Consider the following 13,383-nt stretch of genomic DNA (forward strand, 5'->3'; position numbering starts at 1 on the left):
AGCATGTTTGGGATGCTCTGGATCGGCATATACGACAGCGTGTTCAAGTTCCTGCCACTATCCATCAACTTTGCAGCCATTGAAGAGGAGTGGACCAACACAGGCCACGATCACCCACCTGATCAACTCTACGTGAAGGAGATGTGTTGAGGTGCGTGAGGCAAATGGTGGTCACACCAGATACTGACTTGTTTTCTGACCTCCTCCCAGGTCCTTCAATACTGTAAAATTTCACATTTTCGGGTGGCCTTTTATTGTGTCCACCCTGCACCTGTGCAGTAATCCTGCTTTCGAATCAGCATCTGGATATGCCACCCCTGTGAGGTGGATGGATTATCTCAGCAAAGGAGAAGATCTCGCTAACACAGATCTAGACACATTTGTGAACAATAGTTGGGAGAAAAAGGCCTTTTGAGTCCATAGAAGAAGTCTTAGATCTTTGAGTTCAGCTTATCAAAAATGGGAGCAGAAACAAAAGTGTGTTAAGTTTATATTTTTGCTCAGTGTATTTCCAGAACTTGGTGTTATATGGTCAGGGGACTTGTATTCTCCGTATTATTCACAGTAGAGGGCACATTACACCCTTTTATACACTTATAGGACACGACACGTTAAACGTTGGCTTTTTATTGCCCTCAAGTCCTTCCCAAATTGAAATTGCATTGATAATGGCAAAAACAAAAATATACAAATGTTTTCTCAACAAGAACAAAATGCAAAGTACACCGATAAGCAAATTGAATGTAATTAAAAAAGCGTAAAATATATAAAGAAACATATTTAAACTAATGCTAAAACCTTTCCATAGGTTTCTCCAGAGTGCAATCAAATATAGCACGATGACATTAAATATCTTTTACCGTAAAGTCGTCCTATATAATATGGCAGCAAATGAGAAGTGGATGAGTGGAGTGACATGAGTTAGTAATGCCGTACATTGTGGATGGTAGTACTAAATAACTGGAGGAAATGTAAGATCCTATACAGCTCTGAATGAAATACAAGTGAGCACTGTAATAAAGCCTACAGGACCCCATACACATTATCATCACTGGTGGAATGATGGGTCATCCTTCACTAGTGAAATAATAGCTGCCCTCTCACCGGTGTCACTAGTGAAATGAGAACCTGCCCATTTATTGGTGTCACTACAGAAATGGTAGTCGCCCTCTGACCACTGTCACTAGCGAAAGGATAGACCTGCCTCCTCACTGGTTTCATTAGTGAAAGGATAGGATGCCCCGTCACCGGGGTCAATAATAAAAAGACAGGTCGCCTCCTCACCAGTGTCACTAGAGAAAGGATAGGCTGCCTGCTCACTGGTTTCACTAGTGAAAGGATAAGTTGCCCCCACAACAGTGTCACTACAGAAATGATAGGCACCCCCTCAACAGAGTCATTAGTGAAAGGATAAGAAGCCCCCTTACCAGGGTTGCTAAAAAAAAAGAAAGAAAGGTCGCCTCCTCACTGATGTCTCAAGTGAAAGGATAGGCTGCCACTTCACCTGTGTCACTAGTGAAAGGATAGGCTGCCACTTCACCTGTGTCACTAGTGAAAGGATAGGCTGCCACTTCACCTGTGTCACTAGTGAAAGGATAGGCTGCCACTTCACCTGTGTCACTAGTGGAAGGATAGGCTGCCACTTCACCTGTGTCACTAGTGGAAGGATAGGCTGTCCCCTCACCTGTGTCACTAGTAAAAGGATAGGCTGTCCCCTCACCTGTGTCACTACAGAAATGATAGGCGCCCCCTCACCTGTGTCACTAGTGGAAGGACAGGCTGCCACCTCACCAGTGTCACTACAGAAATGATAGGCGCCCCCTCACCCGTATCACTACAGAAATGATAGGCGCCCCCTCACCCGTGTCACTACAGAAATGATAGGCGCCCCCTCACCGGTGTCACTAGGGAAATGATAGGCGCCCCCTCACCCGTGTCACTACAGAAATGATAGGCGCCCCCTCACCGGTGTCACTACAGAAATGATAGGCGCCCCCTCACCGGTGTCACTACAGAAATGATAGGCGCCCCCTCACCCGTGTCACTACAGAAATGATAGGCGCCCCCTCACTAGTGTCACTAGTGAAAGGGTAGGCCGCCTCATGTCACTAGTAAAGTAATAAGCTGTCTCTTGACTAGTGTCATATAAAGTGATAAGCTGTCCTCTCAATGGTGGCACTAGTGAAATGATTGGGTGCCCACTGACTGATGTCACTAATGAAACGATGGGCTACCCCCTCACTAGTCTATAATGACATGATTGGATGCCCATTGCTGGTGTCACTGGTGAAAGCACTATCTGCACCACCACTGGTGTCACATTGTCCTGGCGTGGGATATAGCATATATGCTCTGTACAGGGTACAATCTAACGTCATATGGTGCAAGAGAGAAATTACGGACAGCAAAAACGGTATCTCAGCTCAGTAAGACGGGAACGAAAGGTTCAACGCTCAAGTAAGAGATCATAAAATAAGGTAGAAATTAAGAGAAACCTAAAATATCAGCAGTAGAAATCATAGATAGGGACTAGGCCACAAAAAAAACACAGCAAAAACCAGACTGTTACTTTCTTCTTTTACCCGTTTTTTGGCTTTGGATCAAGTATAAATCATTTCTTAATATTTCGCAATAAAGAAAAATATTTAGTATAACTACGACATTAACCCTACGACGTCTCCAGTTTCTTATCCTGATTAGACACCCTGATTCCGGTGTATAAACTGCAATTGGCCCCAATTTTGGAAAATTTGTCAAAAAGAGAAAGGCAGAGTCTTCCAATAAATATAGTCAGCCACATTTTTTCTGACCAATCCTACTGTAACTATGCAACAACTGTCAGCAAAGTGATTGTCAGCTATTAGCCTCCACGTCGACGGTGAAGGATAAGCAGCCATCAGACACCCCGGCTCCGCTTATCCCCATAGGAAACAAAGACATTAAAGTGGATGGCAGCCCCTATAGACATAAAATGGGTCTAAGATAGTAAAAGATGGAAAAATCCTTCAAGGAAATTAATTTTAAAGAGTCTAAAATACATAAAAAATAGAGAAAATGAATTACTATGTATTTTACATTACTGATTGCCTAGAAAAAGTTCTGAAATGGCATCATTAGGCCGCTTTCACTTTTCTAACATTCACAGTGTGGGTACGGACCGCGATGATCAGACCGGCTGTGAGTCTACTGACCCGCGGCACCACAGTCCGCATTCAGACAGTGAATGTTGGATAGAGGATTTGGTGTATTTGGAAAAACGTCAAATCACAGATTCCGGTCCTATGGCCAATGCTGCCGAAGTTCGGAAACAGTTGTTTGTATTTTTATATCTTCCCTTTTAATAAGGCAAATACTCAATGGCTGCTAAAGGAAATGTATCATCAGAAAATGACCTATTTATTTCAATCAGATTATTAATGCATTTTTTTCTCCCATTTAAAATCTGTATTAAAAAAAAATTAGAAACCTTGCAATTTTCATATTGGCCATCGGGGCTATTCTAGACTCATGCTTCCTGATCTTTACAGAAGACTTTCAGAAGTCTCATTATAATCACAGGCAGGAATAAAATGACAAGTAACACCTCAATACACAGCTAATAACACAGGATCCAATATTCACAATAGGTGATGTCACAGCTCACCTCCTCCTCCTGTAAAATGACTGATGACACCTCAATACACAGCTAATAACACAGGATCCAATATTCACAATAGGTGATGTCACAGCTCACCTCCTCCCCTCCTGTACAATGACTGACGACACCTCTATATACAGCTGATAACACAGGAACCACCAATCATAGTAGGTACTGTCACAGCTCACCTCCTCCTCCTCCTGTACAATGACTGACGACACCTCCATACACAGCTGATAACACAGGATCCACCACAATAGATGTCACAGCTCACCTCCTCCTCCTCCAGTACAATGACTGATAACACCTCTATACACAGCTGATAACACAGGATCCACCATTCACAGTAGATGATGTCACAGCTCACCTCCTCCTGTACAATGACCGATGACACCTCTATACACAGCTGATAACACAGAATCCACCAATCACAGTAGGTGATGTCACAGCTCACCTCCTCCCCCCTCTCTTCACAGTGACCTTTGCCCATGTTAATTACATGCTTCAATGCATTAGATGCTGCTAATGTACATGTGAATTTCCCGAAACAACAGAAAATAGGAGAGCAGAATAACCCCAGTGGCCACCGGTGTGAAAATTAAAAGATTTTTTTTTTTAAAATACAGATTGTGAAATAAAAAAAACACAAAAAAGATTTAAAAAAAATAATAATCTACATTTAAGATAAAAATCTGATTTAAACAGTAGGTCTTTCTCTGATGAAACATTCCCTTTATCCAGCAAAACAAATCTGTATAATAAGCAAGAGAAAAGATTTCTTACAAAATTAAAAGGGGAATTCAATCTTAAAGGGGTTGGCCAACTTTAGATGAATTTCACAGATGTGCTGCAGATAGAAATATTAGTAAGCGGCTCCATGGTAAAGCTCTTAAACCTGATTGTGCATTGGTTGTAAATGTGCCTGTCTGCTTTTTGAGTCATAATATGGGCACATTTTAGTGCCTGTATGATGGCTGCAACATCTGGACTTCCCATGGTCCGAGAGGTCAATACAGCCATTATATGGAGTATATTGCACAGTCTGAGAGTGGCCTACAGGATCACCATTCATGTAATAGGTATATTGCACAGTCTGAGAGTGGCCTACAGGATCACCATTCATGTAATAGGCCTATATTGTGTATGTGCTATTAGGAGCCAGTGAATACGGTCACCGGTTAGGTCGGTTTCAGAAATTATAAAAAAATTACCAAATCACCCCAGAGATGTTGGGTGCTGTGCGAAACATCACGGTCCTGCTAAACGGTGCGGGACCTTCAACCTGACCTCGCAAACCAAAACCCTTATGAACTTCAAAAAGATAGGTAAAAATGGCTTTCCCTTTAAGTTAAGCAGGGAATTGTGTATCAGTAGATTAGAAAATAGTTTGGTTATGTTAATGGAATAAAAGGTAGAAAAAAAAAGGTTAGAAAACAAAACACAGCCAATCAAACACTCCTGTAACGTTACAAGCCAAAAATATAAAGCCTATTGAAAATAATGGACGAAACCCCAGAGGTGTGGCGAAACCTAGAAAATGCAACTGATGAGGAATGGTTCAATATAGTAGGTATAAAACAATCACTATAAGGAATAAGACAGAACACATAAGGCACCAGCTCACACATGGGACTTGTCCAATCTCTAGCACCCCACACAAGATGCTCCTCATACAATAAGTCGTCAGCCACAGCCGTGTACACAGGACCCCGGAGATGTCTCCACCCGACAGGCTGCTGGCTGCCATGATTGCACTGCTAGTAAGGCAGTTCATACAGTCTGCGGAGTTATTGGAAAATAACGCAATGGTCCCTGTATTCGGCAGCAATTTATTGGTACGTTTTATTTTTCTTGCTCCTTGGGGGTAACTTGACAGAGATGTTTTTTAAGCCTGTCATGAGAGGAGACGTCCTACATCTTATCCAGCTTGAACAGGCTGAGAATATCGAGCAGAGATTGTCGAATGTGTCTGCCAAAGCGGTGGGAATCCTGCGGAGGGGGAAAAACAGACTGATTAATGTGCCGGCCAAATGGGCATCAAGTGCAGAGCCTACAGGCTTGTAGCCAGGTATTAATGCAGACTCAGAAGAGACCAGGCGGCCGAGCTGACCACTATTACAAGACTCCATGCAGAAAAAAAATGGAGGAATCACTGGGATGACATTCCTCTGAACCAGCATTAAAGTGGTTCTCCGATGCAAACAAGTTATCACCTATCTGTAGGATAGGTAATAGAGTGTTGATCGGTAGGGGTCCGACTGCTGGGACATGACACTAAAGGCAGAACGGGGAACTTTTATCCTCGACAGAGTGAACTGCCACTCCATTCATTCCCTTTAGAATGATTGGAGCACTGCGCTTGGCTTTTTCCAGCAGTGCCATAGAGAATGAATGAAGCGGGGGTCAAGGTATTCGACCTACAGCTCGATTAGTAACGTGGGGATAAAAATTCCCTGTTTTGCCTATCGGTGCAGGTCCCACGATCAGAGGATAGGTGATAACTTGTTTTACTAGACATACCCTTTAAAAGGGAACCTGTCAGCTGATTCATGCTGTCTGAACATAGGACTGCAAGAATTAGAGACCGACTACATTTTGGCAGCAGTTTATGTTCCACTCAGGAACGCTATGTTGTTTCAGAGAACACATACATTGGGATGGCAGCCGAGGACTATGCAACTAGGATGACTAGTCCGAGAGGCAACTCCCTAGTGTCTTCTCCCCACCCCACTCCCCTAGACTGATAGCTCTGTCCCTATGTGTGTATATAAGGAGAGACCTGTCAGTCAAGGGGAGTGGGGTGAAGAGAAGCCACCCAAGGACCTGCCTCTTGGACTAGTCATCCTAGTTGATAGTCCCCGCCTGCCATATGAAGGTATTTTTTCTTGTGAAACACATGACCACATTACGGCGCCGGCCTCTCATTCATGCGGCCCCTGGAGCCGGTCTCTCATTCATGCGGCCCCTGGAGCCGGTCTCTCATTCATGCGGCCCCTGGAGCCGGTCTCGCATTCATGCGGCCCCTGGAGCCAAGCTCGCATTCATGCGGCCCCTGGAGCCAAGCTCGCATTCATGTGGCCCCTGGAGCCGGGCTCGCATTCATGCGGCCCCTGGAGCCGGGCTCGCATTCATGCGGCCCCTGGAGCCGGGCTCGCATTCATGCGGCCCCTGGAGCCGGGCTCTCATTCATGCGGCCCCTGGAGCCGGGCTCTCATTCATGCGGCCCCTGGAGCCGGGCTCGCATGCATCTGCTGACTAGTTCCCTTTAATGGGACATGGATTTTGGGATCATTCTGATAAACCCCTTTAACAGTGCATATAATCCATACTCCTGTCTCTGCCTAAATAGAGGGGTCTAATATTAGATTCGGCGTTCTTTTCTTACATACTGTGGTCCCCTTAATAAGAGATGATCTGCTCTAAATTTTGACAAAAGCGGAAATTATGGAGCAGGTGAGACCACTCTTTACTACTAGCTAAGACTACTCTACTTTGACTACAGGGGACATGGGGGGGGGGGGGGGCAGTTAAAAATTAGAGTACGTTGCTCCGACTTGAGGAGTGATGGGAGAGACCTGTTTTTGACTATGGTGAACGTTTTGTTCCCTGCTGTGACATTGACAAAGAAGAGTGGGGATACAATCTGTATTCTATTACTAAAAGGGTCCGGAGGGGAATTTCTATAACTACAGGGAAGAGCTGTTCTATTTTTTTTTTCCCCATTTTAATTATTTACATGGACCAATTGATTTTGAGATATGTATAGAAATCAGAGTGTAACACAATTCAATACTGTTTAGGAGTCAGCATAGGGTTATACTACTATATAAAATATTGCCATGGGCAAAGAGAACCCCTAACTAAAGACCCTAATAAAACATACCTTTTAATCCATACTATTTAATAATGGAAAAGACCCTATTTGTTAAAAACATATATCGCTATGATACAGAGCTGAATTTAAGCAGGTACATCCTGAAATGTTTCACCACACAGGCATCATCAGGCTCTCACTACAGCCTCATTCCCCTGATGACGCCTGAGTGGTGAAACATTTTGGGGAGGCTAGCAGCTGACTATTTTTAATAGCATATGCTAGGTAGGAAGGATAGTAACAATAAGTTGATAGGATTTCGGCAATACACTTGTGAAATAGATCGCTTAGGTAAAGTGCTGGTGCTTCTAATTTAAGCGATCTATTTCAAACGTGTATTGCCGAAACTCTATCAACTTATTGTTACTATCCTCTCTACCTAGCATATGTTATCTAAAAATAGTCAGCTGCTAGCCTCCTCAAAATGTTTCACCACACAGGCGTCATCAGGGAAATAGGCTGTAATGAAAGCCTCATTCCCCTGATGACCCCTTTGTGGTGAAACATTTCAGGATATACCTGCTTAAATTCAGCTCCTTATCGCAGCAATATGTGTTTTTAACAAATAGGGTCTTTTCCGTTATTAAATCATATGGATTAAAAGTTATGTTTTATTAGGGTCTTTAGTTAGAAATCAGAGTGGAGACATTTGGAAATCTCGGAGTAAAAATGGATGTCAGCACTGGACGCCTGAAGCTGGAACATGTGGGATGGTTCAGAAGGAGGACACTCTATGGCGGACAACCCAAATAACTCACTGTCTCGTGGCTGGAGAATTTGCAGGACAAATGGAAGTTGATAAGATTTTCACCAACAATGATGTAGGAGACCCCGTATCCATCATCGGCCACCTGGAAAAACAGGAAATGGACTCAGAGACGGCGGACACTAGAAGCATTATTTCCTGCTACTATTCGATACACAAGAGCCTGGAAAATGACCATATTGCAGTTTCTACTTTGGCCACTAACAACAGACATGTCCTGGCTTAGGTGGTCTTTTATTTCCAGCGAGTGCGGTGTAGAAGGGGAAGGGTTACTAGAATCACCGTCTTCTCACTGGAGGTGGGCTACATTGACAGTCGACAGCTCTGTACCATAGTGGGTGCAAGGGTTTAAGGCCCTAAAACCCAGGAATCTATAGATATGTATAATTTAAATTTACTTACAGGTCCAAAGCCGCCGCCACAAGAGACGTATTCTGGGTGATTGACCAAGTCAAACAGCTCCACTTGCTGAATAGGCGTCTGGCTGGTGGAGAGGCGCCAGGGCTCAGAGAGAACCTAGGAGTCATTGACGTCACAAATCACTTAATAAGACCGTGAGTCTACTGAGAGGTTAGTCTCCACCTATCAGTATCACATACCTCCTTCAGGAAAGGGGAGTCCACGCCAAGGTACTTAGAAACTACATAGAGACAGAAGAGGTGACGATCGATCCCAGCCCCGGTCATTGCGTCTCTGTAGAGCAACTGGTGCTTCTCTGCGGCCGATCTGAAAAGTTTCAGTCTCTCTTCGTTCTATCAGCGGGAGGGATGTAGAATAGAGAATGGCTGTGAGATCCATAGCAGCGGGTCAAGCTGTCGATGCCAAGTGCTCAAATACGACCAGATGTCCCACAGACCATGGTAACTGGGACTCTGTCCCATCTGGATGGATTTCAAATAGTCAGGTCCATTTGATCGGTGCAAATCGATTTGTACATCCTAGTCCATCGGCCAAGACAGAGGTCAGTTGCTGCTGGATGGGAGCGAGAGGACAGCCTCATACCTCCCGGCATCACCGGCTCTTCTTTTAGTAGCCATCCTGGCATCATCATTGTGGCCAGTTAATCGAAAGAAGAGCAGCGGATCGCGTCAGGATAAGGCCGCTCTTCTGCTCCGTCCACCAGCCATTGACCTCTGTCGTGAACGATCTACTGGGATGTGTGAATCAATTCGCACCAACTCTTGTGGATTAATATTTACCCCTTTTACGTTCAGTTGATGGCTAACTAGAGCAACATATACTAAGAGCAAGGCGAATGTGGATCCAAAGCAGGCTGTGCACTATTCCTTAGGCATAATCATCAATATAAGATCAGTAGGGTCTGACACCACCGATCACCTGTTTTGACCTTCAGAAGTGGCCGAATCGAAACAGTGTACATGTTCTGCAGATCAGTGGGAGCTGATCCGTGGTACCCGGCAGCAGCCACAGTATGTGAAGCTGTGGTCTTCTGCTCAATGCACTGTTCACATCCATCCACTGCTGGAGACGATAACTGATCGGATGGAGCTCCGGGGTGTCAGAATCACACTTTTCCCAAGAATTGGCCCTCAATATAAAGGTAGTGGACAACCCCTTGAAATATAATTGTATTCCTGCTCCATGATACCATAATATTATGTAGTAGTCATAAGTTAAGAGCCCCCAGCACCTCTCTAATGTTGATGCAGCTCTTCCGGGAGGGTTACATTGGTGACCACTGCAGCCAATCAGCACCTGCTGTTTGGCTTCAGCTCATCAATATTTGTTGGGAATAGCAGTGTCAACATCTCAGGAACGGCAGTACTTGCAGGAGGTAAGTATTGATATTGTTGGGCTTTGGGCACAACACCATTGTGGCTGTCAGACGCTTCTAGTCATTTTGCTGCTCCTGGACAGAAATTCCTGGTTCTCCTCTTCGACAGCGAGGTGAATGTATCAGTCACTTACTTTGCTGATTACATTATTCCATATAGGTGGAAAAAAAGAAAAGTCTACCAAAGGAGGAAAAAAGGAGGCTCTTCCGGCCTCCAATGGATGAAAGGTGACATAAGAACACTTTTGGCTTATGTACAGGGAGGTCTCCAGTGCTTTTTGGATACTCACAGTTTTAGATGGCTCCATCATGGCCTTGACGAAGTTTGAGGACTCTATAGTACAAGAACGCACGGTTTCTGTTCTTCCTTCTCTGAAAAGTCTCGTCATGGAAGCTTCATAGGTCAGACAGAATTTCCCTTTATCCTTTGAAAAAAAAAAAAGTTTGTTATACAAGTCATGCATTGTATACATAGGAATCCTCAACTTCCAACTTCTCAAATCACGGCAAATACTGACAAAAATCTACAGGATATAGCTGCCATTAGCACTTGTGAATGAGACCTTAATAAGTTCCTTAAAGGGAATCTGTCAGCTGCCGTAGCCCCCTATAACTGCATGTCTCTACGCATTGCTATTTCTGTATTATAGCGACCCCCTTCTTCTGTCTTTGCGATCTCTGAATACTTTTAAAATCAAGTTTTTGCATTATGCAAATGTCTCAGGACTAGTCTAGCGAAGACCTTGATTCCCCTGGACTAGTCCTGCCTTCCATCTTATACCCAAGCCCCTTTCTGCGTGATTGACGTGATTTTCTAGATCCACGTCGCAGTTGTTGAATTTGTTTACATACATTTTTATTTTATTTTTCAGCTCCTTTAGGATCGCTTACATTATATACTACAGTATATTGTAAAATTACCCATATCCCACAAAGTCCAGCCACAGGCATCAGTAGACCCCAAGCTGCCATGGCAATGCTTCGGCTCCCCACAATCTTGCTGCGGGGCAACACCAGTGGCCGGAGTGATTGTGCCATGAAATCAGTGATTGACAGTGGCATAAGCAGCGATCTGAGCTAGTTCCGGTCGCTGCTGTTAATTCTTGGTGCTGGCTGTATAACACAGTTGGCATCTGCAGGGTATTGAGTTGGCAAAGCTCCTGAACACCAGTCATCCACCTGAAGGCAGAAGTCGAGACTCACCCTGTAGTGCGCGAGCTGCAGAGCGATCTGGATGAAAGCATCGGGGCTGGTCTTACACTTCTTTATTAAACCTTTGCCAAAGTCTTTGAAGGGGAAAGTGTGGAAATCCACATCGTCTGCTATGGATTGGGCAACTTTTAGGGAATCATGGATGATTTCTTGGCACTATTCAGGAAAAAAAAGGAAATGCAGAAGAATAAAATGTATCAAATAACATAAAAAAGTATTCGTATAGCAGTAAGTAATATAGAAATTCTGAACCAATCTACTTGTAAATTAATTAAGATCTAACCTATTGGGAGAGATTTCTCAAAATTGTCGGAAAAGGAAAAAAGTGAAAAAGTTGTTTGGACTTTGCTCACCTCGTCGGAGATATCCCACTCCATTCTCTTTGGTAACGGCACAGTGGTATCTACTTGCCCCTTGCAGTGACCTTCATCGTTGTACCCGAGCTGGAAACTATCTGCGGCCAACATGGACTTGGGAGGCAAAAATAAGCAGAGAAAAAAAAAGTGATAAAAATTAGTTGTTATTATAGATAGAGTCCAAAAAGTTTTATTTCTTCTTGGGTTATATTATCATCTGACCACAATGTGGCGCTGTTTCTTTTAACAATGTTCTTTAATGATTTTGGGTCTAACATTTTTCTTTAACCGGCCGCTCTGAGACAGAAAATGAGAACTCCCTTCATTCTTGAGAACGGGGAGGATTTTTAATAAGAAGCAAATTGCAAAGTCGCTTGTTTTTACGCTTTGCAATTTTAGCCATTACAGAACCTGAGATAAACCCCTTTAACGAGATAATCAACGCAATGATAAAAATTCCCTTGCGGTAGAATTATATATTAAACACACATTGCAAAAACAGATCGGCTATGTATGTGTGTACACAGGAAATGCATTTACACCTTTGCTGCCTACATTACAGCCATACAAAGCTCTGCTGTCTACATATTACAAACACAGTTGTGCTGTGCACACAAGACATCAATTACAATTTTTCTTCTCTGTTGGTAACATAGGTGTGAATGAACGTAATGTGTGCATAGCAGAGCTGTCTGTTTATATAATATATATAGCAGAGCTGTCCCTTTATATAATATATATAGCAGAGCTGTGCGTTTATGTAATACATGTAGCAGAGCTGTGCGTTTATATAATATATATAGCAGAGCTGTGCTTTTATATAATACATGTAGCAGAGCTGTGCGTTTATATAATATATATAGCAGAGCTGTGCTTTTATATAATACATGTAGCAGAGCTGTGCTTTTATGTAATACATGTAGCAGAGCTGTGCGTTTATATAATATATATAGCAGAGCTGTGCTTTTATATAATACATGTAGCAGAGCTGTGCGTTTATGTAATACATGTAGCAGAGCTGTGCGTTTATATAATATATATAGCAGAGCTGTGCGTTTATATAATATATATAGCAGAGCAGTCCGTTTATAATATATATAGTAGAGCTGTGCATTTATGTAATACATGTAGCAGAGCTGTGCGTTTATATAATATATATAGCAGAGCTGTGCGTTTATATAATATATATAGCAGAGCAGTCCGTTTATGTAATACATGTAGCAGAGCTGTGCGTTTATGTAACACATGTAGCAGAGCTGTGCGTTTATATAATATATATAGCAGAGCTGTGCGTTTATATAATATATATAGCAGAGCTGTGCATTTATATAATATATATAACAGAGCAGTCCGTTTATATAATATATATAGTAGAGCTGTGCATTTATGTAATACATGTAGCAGAGCTGTGCGTTTATATAATATATATAGCAGAGCTGTGCGTTTATATAATATATATAGCAGAGCAGTCCGTTTATATAATATATATAGTAGAGCTGTGCGTTTATGTAATACATGTAGCAGAGCTGTGCGTTTATATAATATATATAGCAGAGCTGTGCGTTTATATAATATATATAGCAGAGCTGTGCTTTTATATAATACATGTAGCAGAGCTGTGCGTTTATGTAATACATGTAGCAGAGCTCTGCGTTTATATAATATATATAGCAGAGCTGTGCGTTTATATAATATATATAGTAGAGCTGTGCATTTATGTAATACATGTAGCAGAGCTGTGCG

The 13,383-nt window shown here is 42.8% G+C and overlaps 1 protein-coding gene across 5 annotated transcripts in view; it reads right to left on the reverse strand.

Annotated features, from left to right (window-relative positions):
- Positions 1 to 611: 611 nt before the first annotated feature.
- LOC141172342 (carnitine O-palmitoyltransferase 1, liver isoform-like) overlaps positions 612 to 13,383 on the reverse strand; it is a 43,574-nt gene continuing 30,802 nt past the window's right edge. For 4 of the 5 annotated variants that reach the window (XM_073656447.1, XM_073656449.1, XM_073656446.1 and 1 more), the window contains exons 13-19: positions 11,638 to 11,754; positions 11,276 to 11,440; positions 10,363 to 10,497; positions 8,877 to 9,029; positions 8,680 to 8,793; positions 8,270 to 8,362; positions 612 to 5,626 (exon numbers count right to left, since the gene is read on the reverse strand). In XM_073656447.1, coding sequence (XP_073512548.1) covers positions 5,549 to 5,626; positions 8,270 to 8,362; positions 8,680 to 8,793; positions 8,877 to 9,029; positions 10,363 to 10,497; positions 11,276 to 11,440; positions 11,638 to 11,754 — 855 coding nt within the window. In that variant the 3' untranslated portion in view covers positions 612 to 5,548. The remainder of the gene's footprint in view (positions 5,627 to 8,269; positions 8,363 to 8,679; positions 8,794 to 8,876; positions 9,030 to 10,362; positions 10,498 to 11,275; positions 11,441 to 11,637; positions 11,755 to 13,383) is intronic. The other variant, XR_012252456.1, reaches the window with a different exon arrangement.

Source organism: Phyllobates terribilis, unplaced genomic scaffold (genome assembly GCF_046119375.1).
Source record: "Phyllobates terribilis strain yellow unplaced genomic scaffold, ASM4611937v1 Scaffold_12__6_contigs__length_324123572, whole genome shotgun sequence".
NCBI lineage: Eukaryota > Metazoa > Chordata > Amphibia > Anura > Dendrobatidae > Phyllobates > Phyllobates terribilis.